Genomic DNA, 25,355 nt, shown 5'->3' on the forward strand with positions numbered 1-25,355 from the left:
GTAGCTGATGAACCATCTATTTTGGATGAGCAATCTATTTTGGATGAGCAATGTGGCTGATAATGCATCTATCTAGATTTGAACCACATGTAGTCGAACTATCTTCTGGCCAAACCATATGCGGCAGGACTATTTTCTAGTCAAACCATGTGTGGTTGAGCCACCTTCTAGCCTAACCATTTATGACCAAACAATGTATGGTCAAACTATCTTCTGGGTTAACCATATATGGCCAAACCTTGTATGGCTGAAACACCATCTAGGAGAAGCATTTGTTGCCAAATAATGTGTTGCTGAACTATCTTTTGAATAAACAATATGTGGTCAAACTATTTATTGGCCAAACCCTGTGTGGCTAAACCATCTTATGATCAAACAATGTGTAGCTGAACTATCTCCTAGCAGAATCATGTGTGGCTAAACCATTTGTAGCAGAACAATGTGTGGCTGAACTATCTTTTGGCAAACTATTTTCTCATTGAACCATGTAACATCTAGCAAGTTATGATATTAGAATTTCCTACTGTGTGTTGGGATACTAATAAAAATGTAGGTTTTCAAGGACAAGTGGTTATGTTTATAAGAATCTTAAGTGTGTTATAGGTGTATGCTAGAGGGTTGGAGTTATGGTGTAAGAGATTTGGGAGCAGAGTTTTCTTTTAGAAACAGTAGGACTTTCAACTGTCAAAAGTGCCTTTGGAGCCATTGGTATATGCAGACCTTAACAAACAAAAATGGAGCAAGGTTATCTAATTTTCTCTTCCCTTCCTTGTTTTCCTCCTTTTGAGTTGTATCTTGATCAATTAAGTGTTTTCCTTGCTAGAGTTTAAAGGGAAGTTAGAAACTCGCATAAAGGGATATCTATGCTTCTAAGAGTGTAAGAATCTTAGCTTCTAAGAGGTAAGTACTTTATTATTAATACACTAATTAACTTTTCCCTTGCTTAAAACTTGACTCTAAAGAGTTTTTGGGGGCATGCAAAAAGATTTAAAAGGAGTGTTTAAAAGTTACTCCTTCTTATGGATTAATGGGTATAATTAAGTAATAGGTTTGGTAGAGTAATGTTTGCAAGATTGTTAAAAGGATTATTTGAAGTTTAGCTCCAAATGATGTTTTTGCATGAATGAAAGTGCAATTTTAAATGAAAGAGGAGGGGTATGGTGTATGACTCTCAACTAAAGTGAGAAAAGTTTTAAATGTTCATAGGTTTTACTATATGATGAATGCATGTGTCCTTGGTAAGCTTTTATTAGTTGGTAATCCCATACCTAACAAGTCTTAAATGTTGATTTAGGGTGTTGAGAAATTCGGAATGACTTTCATTTGTTTTGGGTTTTAATGAACTGAGAGACTTTAAAAGTTTTAATGATTTTATTGATGCATGTTGAGTTTTTAAGTTTCTTGAAGTTAATTATTTATTATATTGTATTGTGAATTGTTAGAATATTTTTGGAGCAAAAGAGGTTAATTTTGGGTTGTTTTGGTACATTTGGGTTGTTGTAGTTTCGAGTTCAAAAAATTGGAAAATTTCAAGTTTGGCTGCCAAATGTTCTAGCTTCAACGGCCAATGTTGCTACTTTTTCTTAAGGGTTTTTAAGTTTTAAGACTTCGATAATTGAAACCCTAAGGTTTGGTAGCAAAAGTTGCTTTTGCTAGCAAATTTCTTCTTTTGTGTTCAAGGCTCTGGAACTTGTTTTTATGTAGAATCAAGGGTTCATGTTCTTAATACGTTCTTAGGGAGTCCAAAGCATAGAATTGATGTGTTTTGTTGTTCACCACTTATAGAGAGTTAGTGATTGTTGTTCAATGAATTCAAGCCCCTTGAGTCAGTCTAGTGTTACAGCGTCGTAAGAAAATAAATCAATCCCAAGGACTGCCTACCAAATAAAAAAAGGTAAGAATAAGGATAGAATCTTTAAGAGGTAATTATAAATTACTTAATTGAATTTTTTAAATGCTTTTACTTATTTAATTATTTAAGTATTGCTTTGAGCATAATCATGTATCGTGGAATACATCTATATTAGAGTGCAGGGCATTGGAAACATGTGACCTATTGCATTAAGAATTGGTTGTGATGTGAGTAGATCATGGATGACCCACTAATTCCTAGATAGTATACAAGGTCATGAAATATTATACTATGTATTGTTCGGATCCCAAAAACCAGGTAAGCACCCTTACGAGGCCACTAGCACGTGACACATGTCATGTTTAAAGAATAAGTCTTGAGAAGCTTCTATATGAGTGTCACACCCTACTCCTCTGTAAGGCATAATATGATCCCGTAATACACCTAACGAATTACCATACTTCGCCTACCTGTAACCCATTAAATATACTAAAAGGGGTTTTAAAATCATTTTCTTACTTTTTGAAAGTGGTGAGCTTTTATAGTAGGTATTAAAAACATTTACTTAAAGTTTAAAGACTAGTTAAAATTTTTATCCATTTTTATTTTCACACAAATTTCGAAAAATTTTCTGCAGAGTGCCGTCTATATTTGGGAAAAACAGTTCTTCAAACACCTGTAAAAACACTTCCAATGTTTTCAAAACAACCACAGCTCCAATACACTCATTTTCATATCCTTATTCATCACAATCAATTCAATTCACTTATCAAGCCAAACTCATCATAAAAGAAACCATCCATAATTTTCAATTTCCAGAAGAAAGTAAATAATACATTCATTAAGGTACTAAAATTATTGTTACAATTAAATTTGCATTTCCATTACACACCCAAAATAACATTTCAAAAGTTTTATACATTTGCTCAAATAATTTACACACATATATTTACATGCATATTCAAAATCTAATATACAAGAGTATACCTATAATATACCCGAAGCTAATTCCAATAAGTCTTCAAGGCGCAGCTACCGAAAATCTCACTCGGCTGCTCTATCTTTACTTTTACCTGTGACAGCATACAAAACTATCGCTGAGTGGTGAACTCAGTGGTGCACAACTATAATTTAAAATGTAATACAATATACATTGACAATAATTATACCAAAAATTTTGGAATCTCGAAATTTAACCAATTTCCAAATGCCAAAATTTTCATTGCCAATAATAATAGTCACTTGTTAAAATAACCTTGATTAAAATTTCAATTTGTCAAATCACAACTGAACAATAAAAATACTTCCTGTAATTATGGAAATAAACAATTATTTTAACAAAATCATTTGTGCACAAATCTCATTTAAAATCACAATTTCTTATCAATCAAAACCCATTCTTTATCTCACTAACTATACAAGACTAATCTGGAAGGGCCATCTTCGGGGTGATTCTAAATCCCTCTGGTCGGGGAGGTCGAATCGGGATTCTAACTCCCTATGGTCGGGGAGGTCAAATCATCGTGCACAGTACACAACACAATAATGCAACTTCCGACGTGTCAATAACAAGTACTTAGATCTAACCTCTAATAAGAGGAGGATCTGATGTGGCGAATCCGCAAGTATACGGGTCGTTCAAGTAATAAAGTGATGAATCAAGTATCGTTCCCACGAGGATTTGCTGTTTGATTACTAAACTATGAATGAAGCGATTATTTGGGCTAATGATTAATGAATAAATGGTAAATGTAAATGAGCAAGGTAAATTGATTAATCTAATTGAAATGGGTAAAGAGCAAATAAATAAATTCTAATTCTAGTTCGCAATTAAACTAAAATTAACAATGGGTAATTTAAACAAAAGTCTAATTATAGTAAAAGTGATTCTAGAGTTGGGGGTTTATGCATAAATTAATTGGGATTTGTCTTGGGCATTCCAATTTTTAGGGAAAAATATAGTTTGAAGGAAATTGATTCTAAATCCCTTTGATATCTTTTTCAAGCAAATCAAAGTGTATTCTAAAATAACCAAACCTACTTTCGTATGTATTTGATTACTTTAAAACCCATTAAGTTTTGTAACCAATAATTAATTCCTCTTAAAATCCTAGTTTATTTCTAAATCTAGGTGATTTTAAGTTCCAATCCATGATTACCTATCAATGACTTTCACCTTTCGGTCCTTCAATCAAAGATTAACACAATACCCAATGGGTACCAACATTAGGCAAGTAAATCAAGCTCACAAGGAAGGAATCAAAACTCATATTTATGTAAAATAAGGAAATACCCAGTCCTAATCCACAAATTAATCTAAAACATATTTCCCAACTCTGAAATCTAAAGAGTTTACTCACTCATGATGGTATTTACAAGAAAGATTGATGGAAAAGTAAAGAAAAACATGATAAGAGGACTGAAATAGAAAAACCCAGGTGGAAGAACCAAAGTCTCTGGTTTCTCGAGCTCCAAAACTGGTCCAGTAGCTCCTCCCCAAAAGAAAATGGTGTCTCCTCCCTTTTCTCTATTCTCTTTTTCTTTCCTTTTTTTTCTTTTCTCCCTTTTCTCTTGTTGTTAAAAAACAAGGAAATGATGAATTTATATCGTCCCTAAAAGTTGCCCTAAAAGTAAATAAAAGCTAAGGAGTGGATAGGAAATGAGGTGTAAAATTATCCAAGTCGTGACAACTTTCACGTTAAATGCGATGCAGCGCTTAGGGTTCGGCTTAACCTAAGCGACTTTTAGCAAATTTCACACAGTCGCCTTTATGCGCTTAAGGTTAAGCAGACCTTCAGCAAATCTCGGCAGACTTAGAGTAGAATGGACTCTTATGCTCATGCTTGACTTGTGCTGCTCCTTAAGTACTGCCGCTTTACCCTAAGCATGACCTTAAGCAAAGTCTCAAGCAAATTTCGGCTAGTTTGCTCTTTCAAGGCTTAATTTCTTCAACTTTCCTCCATGCTTAAAGAACTTCAAATCTCTTCAAATTATTTCCTATTGCACTCATTGATCTTCGATTTGCTACAAAATCGTATCAAAAATAACAAAATTACGAAAATCAAATATAAAGTATCTAAAATTAACAAATAAGATAAAATAAAGCTAAAAACATAAAATATACTAAAATATGAGGGTAAAATGGATGCAAAACTACCCTAAAATGCCTATATGAAATGAGTGTAACAAATTCCCCCAAACTCAAACCTTTGCTTGTCCTCAAGCAAATTAAAAACAATTAATGCAATTTGGGGTACCTTACCTTAAATTTATGAAAATTATTTATCCGAACTCTCAAGCTTACCTTTAGCCACCAACTCACCATATACCCACTTTCAAGATGCAAAGAATTCAATCCTTACCAAAGTTATCACCGCTTAGCCTTGGGTCAATTATCCATATCATCAAACCCAAACCAATCAATTCACAAAGAATAATCATGCCTAAATAGACTATAGGGTAATCCATAAACTAAAATGTCTCAAATAATGATGGAAGTAAATGAATGGATTAATGATATCCCAATCCCATAGGCAATTCTCCTATTCCAATCTCCACTAATGTAGCAAAACACTATCAAAAGATTAAAAGGACTTTCAAGGGTTGTAATGGGGCCAAGAGGGTGATAATGTGGTTAACAAGGAAAGGATAAAGGTAACAAAATATGAGAATAATCAAATTATTAAAAGATCAAGACACATAAAATATATATATATATATATATATATATATTGAATCAAATGGGAGGAGGAACTTTACAACTATTCACCAATGCTAACATATAATTTTGAAGCTTTTAGAGGGACTATATAAATAACATTGACTTTGAATTACAATTGTACCTTTCAATTCACCCCAAAACTCATTTCTTTGTGTACTTGAGTGGTGAATTACTTTACATATCATAATTGAATTTGCTAACCTTTTTATTTTAGTCATTTCTCCCAACTAATTGTTATATAGTTTTTTCTCTCTTTTTTTTTTTTTTTATGTATCTATCACTCAAAGAATTATTCTCATGGAGGGTAGGTAAGTGTTTGGGTTTATGGCTAGGCATTAATGTGGGTTCCAAAGAAATAAGAGGGATAAATGTAGGCTCAAATTGGTTCCAAAGGGAAATTTTAAAGTGAGGTTGGCTAAGGCTAAAATATGGGTTTAAAATTCAAAGAATGCCTCAATCATTTCTTTCTCAAGTGCATGCTATGATTTCGCCTTGAAAGGTTTAGAAAGATTGTTCTAGGATTGGTGAGATATCAATTAGCTACTTCTCACCATAGAGTTTTCTCTAGGCACTCAAAGTCAATGCAATTGATTGGGTGGCCCTTAGTTAAGAAGATATAAATTAAAGCAAGAATCTAATAACTTTGCACCTATCTAGAACTTTCAATCCATCAAACCCTTCTAAAAGTAAGCTCAATTGCTCTTCAAAGCAACTCTCAATCCTCTAAGGACAAGGTAAAAATTTATTTTTATGATATGCATGATCCTAAAATGAATGCATAAATCAAATTAAAACTAAGTGTAATCTATATGAAAACTATATGCAAATGTATGTGTATGAGTATAGACATGTGTGTGGTTTATGTATAAGTGTATGAATTATCTATATATGAATGAATGAAATGCAATAAATGAATGAATGAAAATTTTAAAGAAAAATTTTAAAAATTTTGCAAAAATTTTGCCCTCACCCCCAAACTCAAATGAAACATTGTCCTCAATGTTTAAAATGAATGCAAAGATGGGCAAAATTGTGTAAACTAATCAATTAATGAAATATATACAATTGGGGATTAAATCAATATAAGCTCAAGATGATATTAACAATGAAGCTTTAGAGAGAAAAATGCGAAAAAGAATCCCAAATGTATGAATTTACACTGCTTAAGATGTTGCTTAACCTGTTGCGTAGGGTAAAGCGAAAGCATAAGCATTGGCAACATACCATAAGCATAAATGGTAAAAGGGTAAGCTGTTACCTCCAAATGATGTGAAACAGATGCGGCTCAAAGAAAATTTGTGCAACTCATCAATGTCAACAAAATTAGGATTGAAGAAAAAGATAGAGTGCAAAAATAATGTGCAAGAAAATGAAAAAGTGTAAAGAAATAAAATCTAACATTTAAATAAAAAATTAAACCAAAAAGCATTCACAGAGTAACTATGTGCATAGCAGAAAATAAAATAAAATAAAATAAAGTAAACTAAAGGAAAGAAGTGCAAGTATAATCATAAAAACTAATTACCAAAGTATTACAACTATTACCAAAGTTTGAAAATTAAAATAAACAGATTACAAAATAAACCTAAAACAGAAAGTAGAACTATTGCTACTGATCAAGCTCTGCTGTCAAGGCTTTGTTGCTGCATCAGGATCTGCTTCAGGTTCTGCAGTAGGTTCATTGTGATCCGAAGCTTCAGAAGCAGTTTCCAAATTTTCTGTGAGGTCTTTCATTTCTTGAAGCATGGCTTGGCCCCAATGATATAAATTGTTGTAAGATCGGGCCAGTTTGTTGTAAAGCTCCAACATTTGAAGTTGATGTTGCTTCTGTTTCTTTTTAAGAGATAAAAATCTCTTTTTAAGTTTCTTTTCTAGCTTCTTCTTTTGTTTAACCTGCTGCTGACCCATGGTTTCAATTTTGATTTCTAAGCTCTTTAAGGTAGCAAGAATTTCTGTGGTGTCAGGTGAGGGAACAGATGGTTGGACAGTGAAACTTGCTATTCTAGATTCCAAGGATCTTAAGAGGGACAAAATGTCTGCTGAAAACTGTGGGGTAGTGGTTGGTTGTGGTTCTGCTGGTGTAAAGGTAGTGGGGTCTGCAGTACCAGTGGTATCAGGATGCTGCTGTAACAGAGTATAGGTATGGCCTATTTTCTCGCAAACATCCATATGCAGCAACATTGTGCTGTCTATATATGATTCCCCAGAAACAGGCAGCAATTTATATAGACTAGCATCAAAGCTAAATGAGTTTGCTATAGCAGTTATATACCCCCCAAAAACTATACTACCTTTAGTATGCTTCGCGACAATTTGGTGCCAATGAGTAGCTATGAAATGGGCTGTGCTTACTTGTTTTCTCTCCTTCATGCACCACAAGAGAAACAAGTCACCAGCACCCACAATACTGTTACTGTGTCCCCTTCCTAAAACAGTGTAAGAAATGAACCTATGGAGGTATTTCAACACATGATAGACTATCCTAGAGGCTTTTGCAGTCCTCTGTCTATAATAACCCCCAAAAGGTGCAATATCTTTCCAGAATTGAACAGGGTCATAAACAGTTTGCTGTCACTCAATATTTTTATACCCCGAACCCTGAAAACCAAAAATTGCATTCATAGCATCCATGTCTAACTCCCTATCAATTCCAGCACATCGAAAATATATCACATCTTTATGTTCAGGCACTGTTGGTTTGAAATTCAGCCTTAAGGAACTCAAAAATTCTAGGGTCAAATCCTTGTACACTGGTTCCCTAATCTTAGCAAAATCAGTCCAGCTAATAGCATCCAAATAGGCAAATACAGAGTCATAAATGCCTAATTCTTTCAAAATCTGCTCATCCATATACTTGTTTGCCAAAATAGGTTTAGAAACTAATTTCTCATAGGCATTTTTCATATCCATATCCTTAAAAGCCCAAGGTAATGGAGAAATTACCTCCTCTATATTATCGGCAGATGACGCAGGTGCTGGAGAGTGTAAGGGAGACTGAGGTACTGGTGTTTGGACCACTGGTGTTGGAGTTTGCGAGGAAGACCTGGTCCTTTTGCTGACTGGTTCAGAGGAAGGTTGAGGTGGAGAATTTAGGTCGAAAGGAACAGAGGGTACTCGTTTCCGTTTTCCGACAGGGGTTTTCTTGGATTTACTTACAGCTTTTTTAGTTTTACCCTTGGTTTTCGTTGGAGTAGCCGCATCCTCAGGTGTTGGTTCTGGGGAATGAGTGTCGAAAATTGTTGTTTCATTTTGCGGTTCGGTTTGCGGCGAGAAGGGAGTTGGCAGAACGAGAGGTGGTATTTGGCTTGGGGGTAGTGGTGGTGACTGAGGTGGCGGTGATTGAGGTAATGGCAGCGTTTGTGGTGGTGGTGACTGAGGGAGCGGTGGACTGGGGCTGGGGTTAGGGTTTGTGGGCAATGAGGATGGAATACCCATTTTCGATTTGACAGAATGTCGAAATCTACTGAGTTTGGTTTTGTGGGTAGACCACATTTTGGTTCTTACCATTTTAATGAAAAGAAAGAAACCTTTCAGTTTCCCGTAAAAATTTGCCGGAAAAAATGGCGTGGGAAGGGAGTCGGCGAGGTTTATCGAGAGTGAGGGCGAGGCTTTTATAAAATGGCAGAAGTTTTGGGCTTTTTAAAATGTGGGGCAGACATGTGGTATTATGGGCCATGCTTGGGGTTAAGCATAAGGTTCAGCAGAATTTGCTTAAGACTCTGCTTGACAAGTAACGTCATCAGCAAGTTTCGGCAGGTTTTGGGAAAAATTGTAGTTTTGCTTACCAAAAACAGTCCAAAAGCTATGGAATGCTATTATGACCCTCAGCAGTTACCAAATACACACAAACACCATAAAATTGAGGGATTTGAGTTCATCATCTCTTAGAACTCATCAAACACAATATATTTTAATTTAGCTCATGCAAGCATTTTTCAATTAAGGCACTAATTGTGACTACCTTTTGCACACTTAATGAAATGATCTCCTTTCTGATCTTATACCAAAAGTACATTTCAGCAGCATTTGAGACAAGTTCCAATCAATCAAAAATTGCAGAAAAGATATAGAAATTGACCTTTTAAGCAGCATGAACAGTAGCATAAACAGTAACCAAAATCTGCAGATTACAAAAACTAGCAGCAATTCAAACAAAAACATGCAAATTCCTATCAGACTACAAAATTATATATACACTAAAAGGTGAAACTCAACAAACACTATTTTTGCACTTCAATAAAGCTCACATCAGTCCTAAATATCAAAATTGATCCTCATTCAAGTTACATTTCACAGAATTTACACAAAACACAAAATCAAACATGTGCTATCAAGTAGATTGCAATATCAGCAATTTAGCACAGGTTTAAAGGTGTTACTGTTCACAGGTATTGGATAAATTGCAGAATTTTGCTTATACTTGCTCCCTTTCAATTCTTTCTTTTTGCTACAAGTGTTAATTTGCCCAATCTTCATGAATGACCTACAAAAGATAAACAAATGTCACTTTTGAGTTTAATGAGGGTGAAAACTGAAAATGAAATGAAATGGAAAATTAATAAACTATAAAAGGATACGCTTGGGTTGCCTCCCAAGAAGCGCTTGTTTAAGGTCTTAAGCTTGACCTTCCACTCCAAATCACCTAAGTATCCCTGATTGGAGAACTAAGCCATGAAACCTCTACAACCTTTTGTGTGGGTTCTCCAACAATATAATGCTTGCAACATTCTTTTTTCTCCTGCAGTTTTTAAGTCAAAGTTCAGTGTCCTTATGGCCCAATATGCTCTATGCTCCAACTCCAAAGGTAAATGACAAGCTTTCCCATGAACCAATCTAAATGGGGTAGTTCCAATAGGAGTTTTAAAAGCTGTTCTATAGGCCCAAAGAGCATCATCTAACTTTAGTGACCAATCTTTCCTTGAACTATTCACTGTTTTCTCAAGAATTCTTTTCAGCTCTCTATTTGAGATCTCCACTTGACCACTAGTTTGTGGATGGTAGGGTGTTGCAATCTTATGCTTCAATCCATATTTTTGTAATAATCTTTTAAATTGATGGTTGCAAAAATGAGAACCTCCATCACTTATAATTGCACGTGGAGTTCCAAATCTTGTAAAAATGAACTTTTTAAGGAATTTAATCACAACTCTTACATCATTAGTTGGAGATGGTACAGCTTCAACCCATTTGCTCACATAATCTACTCCAACTAAAATGTATTTATGTCCCAAGGACGATGGAAAAGGTCCCATGAAATCAATGCCCCACACATCAAATAGTTCCACTTCCAATATATTTTGGAGGGGCATTTCATCTCTCTTTGAGATATTACCCATCCTTGGACACCTATCACATGCATTTACAAACTTCCTCACATCCTTAAACATGTGTGGCCAAAAGAACCCTGCTTGAAGAACTTTTTCTGCAGTCTTTGTCACACTCATATGACCCCCATAAAGTGAAGAATGGCAATCTTTAATAACATTCCCTATCTCTTCATCAGCTAAACATCTTCTAATCAACCCATCTCCACATCTCTTGAACAAAAATGGCTCTTCCCATTCATAATCCTTCACATCAAAAAGAAATTTCTTCTTTTGCTGCCATGTTAGATCAGGTGGAAGGATTCCACACACTAGATAGTTCACAAGATCTGCATACCAAGGGATTTTTGCATTCATGATTACTAACAGTTGTTCATCAGGAAAATAATCATCTATTGGAGGTTCTTTTCCCAAATTGTCCCCTTGTTCTTGCCTCAATCTAGATAGATGATCCGCTACCACATTTTCTACTCCTTTCTTATCTTTAATTTCCAAGTCAAACTCTTGAAGGAGTAGCACCCACCTTATCAATCTAGGTTTAGCCTCTTTTTTCTGAAGGAGATACTTGATAGCTGCATGATCCGTGTACACTATTACCTTAGACCCCACAAGATAGGACCTGAATTTGTCTACTGCAAATACCACTGCCAAAAACTCTTTCTCTGTAGTAGAGTAATTTATTTGAGCATCATCTAAGGTCCTACTTGCATAGTATATTGCATACACCTTCTTATCTCTCCTTTGTCCCAAAACAGCCCCAATAGCATAATCGCTAGCATCGCACATTAACTCAAAAGGTAATGACCAATCGGGTGGCTGCATAATAGGAGCAGATATCAAAGCTTCTTTTATCCTGTAAAAAGCATTCATACAATTAGTATCAAAATTAAATTCCACATCTTTACTCAATAAATTGGTAAGAGGTTTAGAAATCTTAGAGAAATCCTTGATGAATCTCCTGTAAAATCCAGCATGCCCCAAGAAACTCCTCACTCCCTTCACAGATGTTGGGGGTGGCATTTTCTCAATAATTTCTACCTTTGCTTTATCCACCTTAATACCCCTGTTTGACACAAGATGCCCCAAAACAATTCCTTCTTGTACCATAAAATGGCACTTTTCCCAATTCAAAACTAAATTGAACTCTTCACATCTCTGCAAAACCTTAGACAAGTTAGATAAGCATTCATCAAAAGATTTACCATACACAGAAAAATCATCCATGAACACTTCCATAATACCCTCAATCATGTCAGAAAATATGGACATCATACATCTTTGAAATGTAGCAGGGGCATTACATAGTCCAAATGGCATCCTTCGATATGCAAGGTACCATAAGGACATGTGAAGGTAGTTTTATCCTGATCATCTGGGTGAATAGGGATCTGAAAGAACCCTAAATAGCCATCCAAATAGCAAAAATAAGAATGATGAGCTAGTCTCTCAAGCATTTGATCTATAAATGGTAATGGAAAATGGTCCTTTCTGGTTGCATTATTCAATTTCCTATAGTCTATACACATTCTCCATCCAGTTACAGTCCTTGTAGGTATTAGTTCATCATTTTCATTTTTCACTACTGTGATGCCCCCTTTCTTAGGTACAACATGAACTGGACTTACCCAATTGCTATCAGAAATAGGGTAAATAATACCTGCATCAAGCAATTTCAAGATCTCCTTTTTCACAACCTCTTTCATATTTGGATTCAATCTCCTTTGTGACTCTCGAGAGGCTTTATGATTATTTTCCAACAAAATTCTATGCATGCACACAGAAGGATGTATTCCTTTAATATCATCAATGGTATAACCAATTATCCTTCTATGCTTCCTAAGAACTCTCAATAATTTTTCAACCTCACAATCAGTCAATTTAGCACTAACAATCACAGGATATGTAGAATCTTGGCCTAGAAAAGCATACCTGAGATTTGTTGGAAGAGGTTTCAACTCTACCTTAGGTGCTTCACTTTTTTCAAGCTTTGATGATGAAGTTGTTTCTTGCTTCAAGTCCCCAATCTTTTCAATTTCAGTCATAGGTAAAGGTGGATTTCCTTCCAAAATTGTAGCATATTCTGCAGCTTCTTCAATCTCATCCCCTTTTTTGATGTTATGACCCAAACAAGCTTATAAGGGATCTTTAGGATGTTGCTTTTTAAGCACTTCTCTAACCTCTTCATCTATCACATCAACTCTCAAGCATGAGTTTGAATCATCTTTCTTTTTCATTGCTTGAAACAAATTAAATTCAACTTTCTCTTCCCCAACTTCTAATGTAAGCCTCCCATTTTTTACATCAATCACAGCTCCAGCAGTAGCAAGGAAAGGTCTACCAAGAATAATAGGTATGTGTACATCCTCCTCCATCTCCAATACCACAAAATCCACTGGTATGAAAAATTTGCCAACTTTCAGAGGAACATTCTCAATCACCCCAATTGGAAATTTAATAGACCTATCTGCTAACTGTAGTGAGATGGTAGTAGGCTTCATTTCTCCAATCTACACTTTCTCATAGATAGACAATGGCATTAGACTAACACTGGCTCCCAGATCACATAAAGCCTTATCTATACTGATATCCCCAATGTGACATGGTATGGAGAAACTTTCAGGATCTTTCAGTTTGGGTGGAAGCTTATTTTGCAAAATAGCACTGCTTTCTTCTGTGAGAGCTACAGTCTCAAATTCCTCCAATTTCTTCTTGTTAGATAAAATCTCCTTCAAAAATTTAGCATATGAAGGCATTTGTGCTAAAGCATCAGTGAAAGGAATAGTCACATGCAAAGACTTCAATACCTCCAAAAACTTCCCAAATTGCTTATCCAATTTCGCTTTCTGGAACCTTTGTGGGAATGGTAAAGGTGGCATGTAGGCTTTAGGTGTAACATATTTAGGTTCTTCTTCTTTGCTTTCCCTCTCCTTACTTCCTTTTTCTTCCACTGGATTTTCTTTCTCAGCTTCAATTCTAACTTCAGTTTGTTCATCTCCTTCTCTGCTTTTCTTTTCTTCAATTTTCTCTTCAATCTTTTTATCTCCATTCTCCAATATTTTTCCACTTCTCAATGTAATAGCCTTGCAATGCTCCGTTGAATTTTCTGGCTGGCTAGGGAGCTTCCCAAATGCTTTGTTACTTGAAGAGCTAGCTTGTTGAGCTATTTGATTCTCTAACATCTTGTTGTGTGTTGCCATTTGATCTACTTTAGATGCTAATTGAGAAATCATTTCTTGTTGACTTTGATGGCTCACAAGTAGAGTTTCAATCATAGATTCCAATCTAGCTGTCTTATCTAGTTGTGCTTGTTGTGGTAGAGGTGGAGCAGGTGCATTTTGAGGTTTAGAAATTCCAGGAGGAGGACCTCTATTCTGCTGAAAATTCTGATGTTGTTGATATCCAGAAGGTTGCTAAAAATTCTGATTTTGCCCTTGTCTACCTCCCCAAGAGAAATTTGGGTGGTTTCTCCATGCTGGATCATAAGTTGCAGAAAATGAGTTACCACCTGGTCTTTAATTGTAGTTCCCCACATAATCCACTTGCTCACTTGAAAAATCTTGATTAAGTGCAAAAAAATCTGCTGCACAATTGACATTTGCAGCTCCAACTTCTACTGATTTACTAGAACCTCTAGCTGAAGAATCTACTTTCATGCTTAGCTTGTCCATCTTCCTTGTCAAAGCATCAAACTTAGCATTAATCATATTCATGGCATCAAGCTCAAACATACCAGCTGGTTTCTTGATCTCATTCCTCTCACAACTCCATTGGTAGTTGTTATAAGCAATTTTATCAAGAGCAGAAAAAGCTTCATCTTCAGATTTCTCCATAAGGTCACCTCCAGAAGATGCATCAATCGTACTTCTAATAGCTGGTGAAACTCCATTGTAAAAGTGTTGAACAAGCATCCACTTAGGAATCCCATGATGTGGACATCTCCTTTGCAAATCCTTGTACCTCTCCCATGCTTCATACAAGCTCTCATCATCTCTAGGTTTGAAAGAAGTCAGCTCATTTCTTAGCTTAGCTGTCTTGCTTGGTGGAAAATATTGAGCTAAAAATGCTTGAGAAAGTTCATCCCATGTTGTGATAGAACCCGGTGGCAATGAATGTAACCACTCTCTAGCTCGGTCCTTTAGAGAAAAAGGAAATAATCTGAGTCGAATTGCATCATCAGAAACTCCATTTATCTTCAACATATCACCGATCTCAAAAAAGTGTGCTAGATGCACATGTGGACTTTCACTTGGATTTCCTCCAAATTGTGATTGTTGTACCATCTGACAGAGTGCAGGCTTCAGTTCAAAATTATTAGCTTCTACCCTTGGTCTTGTGATACTTGGCATGAAATCTCCAATGTTAGGATAGGCATGATCGTTCACAGAGCGGTTGTTATTGTTGTTGGCCATTTCTTCTTGTAATTCCTCTTGCTCTTGTGCTCTTTCATGTTGTTGTTAAGCTTTAATTTCAGCTTTTCTCCTCTTAGATTCTGCTCTTAAAGCTTTCGCTGTCTTTTCTATTTCTGGGTCAAAAAATAGATTGATTTCTTCACTTTTTGTCCTTCTCATAAAATAAAGCACCTGAAAAACAAAATAAACAAATTCTCAAAGTAAAATGGTAAAAAGAAAATAAAATAAAATGCCCAAATTAACCAAACAAACAATTGTTCAATATCAAACAAAAATCAAATCCCCGGCAACGACGCCAAAAACTTGATGTGGCGAATCCGCAAGTATACGGGTCGTCTCAAGTAATAAAGTGATGAATCAAGTATCGTTCCCATGAGGATTTGCTGTTTGATTACTAAACTATGAATGAAGCGATTATTTGGGCTAATGATTAATGAATAAATGGTAAATGTAAATGAGCAAGGTAAATTGATTAATCTAATTGAAATGGGTAAAGAGCAAACAAATAAATTCTAATTCTAGTTCGCAATTAAACTAAAATTAACAATGGGTAATTTAAACGAAAGTCTAATTATAGTAAAAGTGATTCCAGAGTTGGGGGTTTATGCATAAATTAATTGGGATTTGTCTTGGGCATTCCAATTTTTAGGGAAAAATAGAGTTTGAAGGAAATTGATTCTAAATCCCTTTGATATCTTTTTCAAGCAAATCAAAGTGTATTCTAAAATAACCAAACCTACTTTCGTATGTATTTGATTACTTTAAAACCCATTAAGTTTTGTAACCAATAATTAATTCCTCTTAAAATCCTAGTTTATTTCTAAATCTAGGTGATTTTAAGTTCCAATCCATGATTACCTATCAATGACTTTCACCTTTCGGTCCTTCAATCAAAGATTAACACAATACCCAATGGGTACCAACATTAGGCAAGTAAATCAAGCTCACAAGGAAGGAATCAAAACTCATATTTATGTAAAATAAGGAAATACCCAGTCCTAATCCAAAAATTAATCTAAAACATATTTCCCAACTCTGAAATCTAAAGAGTTTACTCACTCATGATGGTATTTACAAGAAAGATTGATAGAAAAGTAAAGAAAAACATGATAAGAGGACTGAAATAGAAAAATCCAAGTGGAAGAACCAAAGTCTCTGGTTTCTGGAGCTCCAAAACTGGTCCAGCAGCTCCTCCCCAAAAGAAAATGGCGTCTCCTCCCTTTTCTCTATTCTCTTTTTCTTTCCTTTTTTTTCTTTTCTCCCTTTTCTCTTGTTGTTAAAAAACAAGGAAATGATGAATTTATATCGTCCCTAAAAGTTGCCCTAAAAGTAAATAAAAGCTAAGGAGTGGATAGGAAATGAGGTGTAAAATTATCCAAGTCAGCAGCAACTTTCATGTTCTATGCAGTCTGCTTAGGGTTCGGCTTAACCATAAGCAGCTTTTTAGCAAATTTCAGCTTATGGTCGCACTGTCTGCTTAAGGTTAAGCAGACCTTCAGCAAATCTCGGCAGACTTAGAGTAGAATGGACTCTTCTGCTCATGCTTGACTTGTGCTGCTCCTTAAGTACTGCCGCTTTACCCTAAGCATGACCTTAAGCAAAGTCTCAAGCAAATTTCGGCTAGTTTGCTCTTTCAAGGCTTAATTTCTTCAACTTTCCTCCATGCTTAAAGAACTTCAAATCTCTTCAAATTATTTCCTATTGCACTCATTGATCTTCGATTTGCTACAAAATCCTATCAAAAACAACAAAATTACGAAAATCAAATATAAAGTATCTAAAATTAACAAATAAGATAAAATAAAGCTAAAAACATAAAATATACTAAAATATGAGGGCAAAATGGATGCAAAACTACCCTAAAATGCCTATATGAAATGAGTGTAACAGGATCTAAGCATGTGCACATACCATGGTATTCGAAACAAAACAAAGCTAACTCTATTGTCTCCTCAACAAATAAAGGAGACGGGTAATAACCTAGTCAAGCATCTATAGTGAGATATAAAACAATATCTTGCATTTCTTTGTCCTTTTTATGGGCATAAATCACAACACAATGTTTATTCAAGATCAATTCTAATATTCCATAACTTTTTATGCTCATCACAATCCAAAATAAAATTTTGTATTTTATTCATGCAAATTGCCTGTTTCAATTCAAAACATAATTTATTTAGTCTAAAATAATATTCAATAATTGTTGAAATAATATTTCATAAAACTAAACCCATGCTTGCTATGCCAATTTCAATAATCGTTGAAATAAATCCCATAATTGATAAACATAGTGCATAAGGAAGAATAAAATCATTTAATTATGTAAAATATTCAAAACAAATTCAATAAAAAACTAGTTGTGCACAAACCTCTTTTGTCGACTCAATTTACTTAAACTTTCATTTCTTCTTCAAATATCCCTTTCCAACTGAAACACATAAATTTAAAGTGCTTCAGTGTCCATTTCTAATACTTAAATTCTAATAATTAATTAATATATACTTAATTCTAGCCCCAATATGCTTAAACTAACGTTCTTGGAAATTTTCATTTTGGGGTTACTATTCACGATACTATTCAAGTTAATTTGTTGACTTTCTTATGCTTAATAAGTTTATTAGTTCTAACTGCACCCATATACCACATTTTGGGTGTCAATTTTGTTGGCATTGATTGCCAATTCAATTTCTAAGTCTCCTAAGAGAAATTACAATTTTTCAGTTTTGGTCCCCTATTTTCTACTATTCCATTGGTCTGGTTACTGTGAGAATTTGGCTAAGTGTCCTTCATCAAAGTTGTTCCTTATTGTCTTAGCTTTAATTCCCTTTCTGAATCACTCCATTTGGAGTTTTTTAGCCCAAGTTATGCCTATTTTCCTAAGGCTGGCCGGATTGGTGTTACCCATAATTTTAGGCATTTCCTGGATTTTGGCAATTTTTGTACACTGATTGTAGGTGACTTTTTGGACAGGTTATGGTCAAAGTTTGGGTTTGTTTCCTTCATGAAAGTTGTAGGGCTATGTCTCAGCTTTCTATCGGTATAAAATTTAGGTTATTTGGACCTTCCTAGACCAAGTTACGGTCATTTACGTAACTACTGTTCATTTGGTTATTTTTGTACAGGTCAGTGTGCCCTAATCCGGATTTAGCCTAATTGTTTACTAAGTTATGGTCACTTTCTGGGCATGATTCCTAAATGAAAAATTGTCCATTTTGTGTCTAGTTTCATTCCCAATTAGCCTCATACCAATTGGGTTGGTAAATTTTTAGTTTTGATCCCTGAAAAGGACCTAGGTCAAGCTGTCTGCATAATGACCCTAACCAATCCGAATTGAAACTTATTTCTAACAATTTACACACACCACAAATGGTCAAAATTGACCATTTCTCAACTCAAATAAGGTCATTTGCATCCATTGACCATTTGCTACAATTTTTCTCCCAAACCCTAAGTCAAGAACCCTAATTTTCTACATTCTGCATAGTTCATACAATTAAAACATACTAATCACAACTACCTAATCCTTTAAGCTTGCACACATCTTTAATTATCTCAAAACACATCAATTCCTAACCCATCATAGCTGGCCGAATTTTATGGCTCCCCAACATACATGATTTTTTTCAAGTTCTTCATATAATTTCATTCACTTCAACCTCAAATCACCCAATTATTCAATAAGAAAACTTGGATTTACTTACCTCAAATGAAGCTTTTTCTATCTTCTCAAACTCTTCAATTTTCCTTTCTTTTTCTTGCTCCAATCTCCAAATCAAGACTCAAGGGCAAGTTTTACTTAAGGGAAATATAAAATTAATTGCTAATTTTAGGGGTAAGGAAGCTTTGAAAGTGAGCTTCAATGGTGGAAGAAGAAAAAATGAGAGAGAGATGAGAGACAGAGTGTGGACGGGTGACTAAAGGAAGAAGACACAAATTTCTTTTCTTTTAAATTTTATTTTATTTATTGTGTGATTATCCTTATAATTAAATAATTATAAATTAAACTTTCATTTCTTCTTCAAAGATCCCTTTCCAACTGAAACACATAAATTTAAAGTGCTTCAGTGTCCATTTCTAACACTTAAATTCCAATAATTAATTTATATATACTTAATTCTAGCCCCAATATGCTTAAACTAACGTTCTTGGAAATTTTCATTTTGGGGTTACTATTCACGATACTATTCAAGTCAATTTATTGACTTTCTTATGCTTAATAAGTTTATTAGTTCTAATTGCACCCATATACTACATTTTGGGTCTCAATTTTGTTGGCATTGATTGCCAATTCAATTTCTAAGTCTCCTAAGAGAAATTACAATTTTTCAGTTTTGGTCCCTTGTTTTCTACTATCTATTGGCCTGGTTACTGTGAGAATTTGGCTAATTGTCCTTCATCAAAGTTGTTTCTTATTGTCTTAGCTTTAATTCCCTTTTTAAATCACTCCATTTGGAGTTTTTTAGCCCAAGTTATGCCTATTTTCCTAAGGCTAGCCAGATTAGCGTTATCCAAAAACTCTGGGCATTTCCTGGATTTTGGTAATTTTTGTACACTGACTGCAGGTGACTTTTTGGACAGGTTATGGTCAAAGTTTGGGTTTGTTTCCTTCATGAAAGTTGTAGGGCTATGTCTTAGCTTTCTATGGGTATAAAATTCAGGTCATTTGGACCTTCCTAGACCAAGTTATGGTCATTTACGTAACTACTATTTATTTGGTAATTTTTGTACAGGTCAGTATGCCCTAATCCAGATTTAGCCTAATTGTTCATCAAGTTATGGTCACTTTCTGGGCATGATTCCTAAATGAAAAATGGTCCATTTTGTGTCTAGTTTCATTCCCGATTGGCCTCACACCAATTGGGTTGGTAAATTTTTAGTTTTGGTCCCTGAAAGAGACCTAGGTCAAGCTGTCTGCATAATGACCCCAATCAATCCGAATTGAAACTTATTTCTAACAATTCACACACACCACAAATGGTCACAATTGACCATTTTTCAACTCAAATAAGGTCATTTGCATCCATTGACCATTTTCTATAATTTTTCTCCCAAACCCTAAGTCAAGAACCCTAATTTTCTACATTCTTCATAGTTCATACAATTAAAACATACCAATCACAACTACCTAATCCTTTAAGCTTGCACACATCTTTAATTATCTCAAAACACATCAATTCCTAACCCATCATAGCTGACCGAATTTTATGGCTCCCCAATATACATGATTTTTTTCAAGTTCTTCATATAATTTCATTCACTTCAACCTTAAATCACCCAATTATTCAATAAGAAAACTTGGATTTACTTACCTCAAATGAAGCTTTTTCTATTTTTTTTAAACTCTCCAATTTTCCTTTCTTTTTCTTGCTCCAATCTCCAAATCAAGACTCAAGGGCAAGTTTTACTTAAGGGAAATATAAAATTAATGGCTAATTTTAGGGGTAAGGAAGCTTTGAAAGTAAGCTTCAATAGTGGAAGAAGATAAAAAGAGAGAGAGATGAGAGAGAGAGAGTGGATGGGTGACTAAGGGAAGAAGACACAAATTTCTTTTCTTTTAAAGTTTGTTTTATTTATTGTGTGATTATCCTTATAATTAAATAATTAGAAATTAAAACGGTTAATGGTGTCATGCTTACCAAAGCATGATGATGTCATAAAGTTTTTTTTTTCAACTTAAATTTTTTTTTCTTTTAATTTGTTACTTTTATGTATATTTATCCCAACATTGACTTAGTCAATTTAATTAGTTAAAGTATAATTAATTATGACCTCATTTTGGCATCATCATGACGATGTCATTAATCATTTATTCTCTTTTCTTTTCTTTTTCTTTTGTATTTATTGTTTCATTAGTTCTTTAATTTAATTCTAGATTCCTTAATTTTCTTTTCTCTGATTTTATTGGACAGTTAGGTCAGGAGTCAGCTCTAGGGGTGAATTGACCAAATTGCCCCTCACCGGTTCAATCCAGTTTGCAAGTTATTCAATATTTCTTCTGGATCCTTGACCTAATTATTTGACCTGCTTAAAAATTTTTTTTCGTGATTTTCTCTTTTCCACTCTATTCACAATAGTCCTAAGGACCACGACGTCACATTTTCCGATTCAGAATTCGAGTTACGATTGACTTCGCAGTCACTTCCCGGGAAGGTCACCCATCGCTGTGACTCCCGGTTCATTTAATTTTTTATGCTTTGTTTTTCTTCTTTATACTTAACTATTTGGCAATTACTAATTATTTGTATTCAGGGCTTATCTAGGTTTCTTAGATGTGGTTCTAATCTCTTTAATTTTTCGGACTAATACCGATCACCGGAACAGTAAAATATACGAGGCTATGCAAATAGGGGTGTTACAATTCTCCCCCCCCCCCTAAAATAAATTTTGTCTCGAAATTTTTACCTGGTATCAGTCTCTGAACAGCTGTGGATGCTGTCTCCTCATGTCCTCTTCACGCTCCCAAGTAGCTTCCTGGATTGAATGATGGTTCCACAACACTTTAACCAATACTATTTACTCATCGATTGCTCACCTCGTGTGCCAAGTTTCTTATGAGCTTCTGTCATAAGTTAGATTCAAATTCATTTCAATTTTAGAGGTAAGCAAATTTGTGTGCTAGTGGATCCACTTTTTCTAGGACCTCATATGATCCTATGGGTGAGAACTTAGTTTTACTCTTTTCTTATCAAATCTCTTGATCATTTGATGCAACCTTCAGTTTAGTTTGGAATATTTTAGTCTTTTCTTGCTGTTGTTTCAACAATTATTTTCCTTTGTAGTCTCTTCTTTTTTTTTCTTTTTAAATGACCTTGTTGGTCATATATGAACTGCTTATCTCTTTATTGGCCATAGGTCCATAACCATTATTTTACCATCTCTATTTATGACCAAGGCCTGTGTGCCATTTTGCACTATCTTGTTTGCTTTTGTTTAACTTATTTCTTTCTTGATAAAATAGTTTGGGATATCATTACGCATCTTAAGTAGGTTATTTACCCTGGTGGTAATTCCTCATCTAGTGTTTTTCTCATTTCTTACTGTTCTATTTGTTTCTTTTTTCATTCCACAACTTAACTTTAATTATTTATTCCTCAATCTTATCTTCTTCCTTAACTTGACTATTGAGTCATGATTTAACACCTCTTATCATCCCTAATAAATCTGCTATACTCCAATATTACTTGATTTGGTTCTCTGACCATTCTAGTCAACACTTTAACTAATATTCATAACGTTTCTTTATTGCACCAACTATTCTAATTTTTACTTTCACAACTCTTTTATCTATTGATATTTTATAGTTTATTTTGCACTGATTTGCGATCATTACCCTTTTTTTTATTGAACCATAAATAATTCTTTAACCTTAAGAAGGGAGTCTACCGGACTCTCCTTTTTCCCATGCTATTCAAAAATTTTGTATTAATCCTAATCTAATTCTTATGATCCGCACAATAAAATTGTGCTCTTCCTAAAGAATACCTGACCAACTGGTTCCTATTGAATTACTGTTATCAGTAGAACATCATTTCTTAACTGTTTAATAAGTTATAATTATCATCCATAGCATTCTGTCTCTTCTAGGGGAACAAAATCATATTTTGTGTCTTACTGCTACACAAATAGAATATTGTTCCTTACTAAACTTTGAGCAAAAGATCCATTGCAATACCAAAACAACTATAAACTCCATATTAGAGACTGGATGACCTAGCCCTATAGGTGTTATTTTTAATATTTGACCATACTAAAATCTCTAGTCCCATAACAATTCTTGATGTACTGTAATTCGTGCTAGGGTAACGGAGTCGTTAACTCTCACTACCTTGCAATCATGATCTTTTGTTATTCTAATTATAGAGTTTTAAATTCCGAATTAGGATTTTCAAACTCAGTTCTAGTAATAAAACTCTATTATGGTATATTTGTACCAGAGCGAAAGCCATTTGTAACTATTCTTATCCTTGTGTACTATTGGGTAGTACGTTGCTCTATATAATAAATCCCAAGTCAGTACTGTAATCTACAACTTATAGCACAAACATCAAGAATATTGTATAGTTACTACAATACAGCCCAATAGATCAAACTTCCCTATATCTTATTTCTTTCAAATCCACTAATATCTTAAACTTATTTTAATTATGGTACCCACTGACATCTATCAGCAGTAATATCCTTACCCGTATCTAAGGTAGCTATATTATTATAACTTACTTTTAGGTCCTATTGCCTTACCTAATTAGGCTGACTAATTAACTTTATAATTTATCGTAGTCTAGGAGATGTCTCTCACTAGAAACTTTTCCAAAATTAATTCCAATCATGCTTATTATCGTAATTCTTATCCTAAAAGACTAATCACTAACACATCAAAATTTATTTCCATGCAAAGGAATAGCAATAGAACATATAATTTTAGCATTAGCATATAAATAAGTAGAGTCGGAATCAAATAGTACACAATTATTCCTTTCAAAAATTAAGAACATACCGGAAACTACATCTGAAGTCTCTGCTTTTTCCCCTCAATACATGGCGTTCCATCTTTCTAGTGTATTCCTCTACTCGGGTTGGTCCATTGTGCTAGGATTACCCGAAGTGCTGTATCTACTTCTGCCTCTGCCCCTACTGACTATTAATGAGCCTCTAAAATCAGAACCTTGGATTGATTCCTCTGGTGTAGTATGTGGCATAAATCTACGTGCGCTAGTACAATCTCGGGCGTAATGCCCGATTCCACCATAATTGAAGCAGGCTCCAATAACCTAATAGCAAATACCCCCGTGTAACTTGCCACATACCTCACAGACACGGATAGGGTAGGAACTTCGAATTCTTTGCCGACGGGTTCTCAATTGCTTCCACCCTGAAGATCTGCCTCTGTCATATCTATAAATTCGGGGTTCCTCAAATTCTTTTCTTTTCCCCAATTGCCTATTCGAGTTCTGACTCATATATTTCTCACTCTTTTCTATTTCATGCTGCCCTTGTGGGGGTTGAGTCTGTACTTGTGCTTGAGCTTGAGTTTGAGCTTGGGCTGACAAACTATCAGCCACTTATTGGAAGAAGGTGGCCATTTGCTGTGCCACTTGTGCGGTGATTTGTACAGGTGGAATTAGTACAGTCGAGCCTTCGACACACCGAGGACCGAGGAGCTGAGACCTCCTCTTGTGCCTCAACTGTATCTGATTGTTCTACTGGTTTATTCCCCTCTTCCATTTCTATTCAGAAAATTTTCTTTTCTCGGGATAACCTACACAAGGAGATTTCTCTCCATTAATTCATATTTATGATGCAATTGTACTATATGTATCAAATATTTGAGCAGTTGTATGTATCGACAAAATATTTCAAATTCACATTTCAAAATTTACTTTAAAACTATTTCTCTGATACCACTAAACATGTCACACCCTACTCCTCTGTAAGGCATAACATGATCCCGTAGTACACCTAGCGAATTACCGTATTTCGCTTATCGGTAACCCATTAAATATACTACAAGGGGTTTTAAAACCATTTTCTTACTTTTTGAAAGTGGTGAGCTTTTATAGCAGGTATTAAAAACATTTACTTAAAGTTTAAAGACTAGTTAAAATTTTTATCCATTTTTATTTTCACACAAATTTTGGAAAATTTCCGGCAGAGTACCATCTATATTTGGGAAAAACAGTTCTTCAAAAACCTGTAAAAACACTTCCAATGTTTTTAAAACAACCATAACTCTAATACACTCATTTTCATATCCTCATTCATCATAATCAATTCAATTCACTTATCAAGCCAAACTCATCATAAAAGAAACCACCCATAATTTTCAATTTCTGGAAGAAAGTAAATAATACATTAATTAAGGTACTAAAATTATTATTACAATTAAATTTGCATTTCCATTACACACCTAAAATAACATTTCAAAAGTTTTATACATCTGCTCAAATAATTTGCGCACATATATTTACATGCACATTCAAAATATAATATACAAGGGTATACCTATAATATACCCGAAGCTAATTCCAATAAGTCTTCAAGGCGCAGCTACC

General features: G+C 34.6%; 1 protein-coding gene and 1 non-coding gene across 2 annotated transcripts; one reads left to right on the top strand and one right to left on the bottom strand.

Annotated features, from left to right (window-relative positions):
• Positions 1-8,346: 8,346 nt before the first annotated feature.
• Positions 8,347-9,008, bottom strand: LOC131172980 (vegetative cell wall protein gp1-like). Its single transcript, XM_058134615.1, has 2 exons — positions 8,517-9,008; positions 8,347-8,355 (listed from the first exon to the last, which is right to left on the bottom strand). Exons 1-2 carry the CDS (start codon positions 9,006-9,008, stop codon positions 8,347-8,349), a joined length of 501 nt encoding a protein of 166 aa, XP_057990598.1.
• A 5,807-nt stretch (positions 9,009-14,815) lies between these two features.
• Positions 14,816-14,922, top strand: LOC131173745 (small nucleolar RNA R71). Its single transcript, XR_009144059.1, has one exon. It is a non-coding gene; the product is annotated as a small nucleolar RNA R71 (small nucleolar RNA).
• Positions 14,923-25,355: the final 10,433 nt, after the last annotated feature.

Source organism: Hevea brasiliensis, chromosome 14 (genome assembly GCF_030052815.1).
Source record: "Hevea brasiliensis isolate MT/VB/25A 57/8 chromosome 14, ASM3005281v1, whole genome shotgun sequence".
In the NCBI taxonomy this organism is placed as follows: Eukaryota; Viridiplantae; Streptophyta; class Magnoliopsida; order Malpighiales; family Euphorbiaceae; genus Hevea; species Hevea brasiliensis.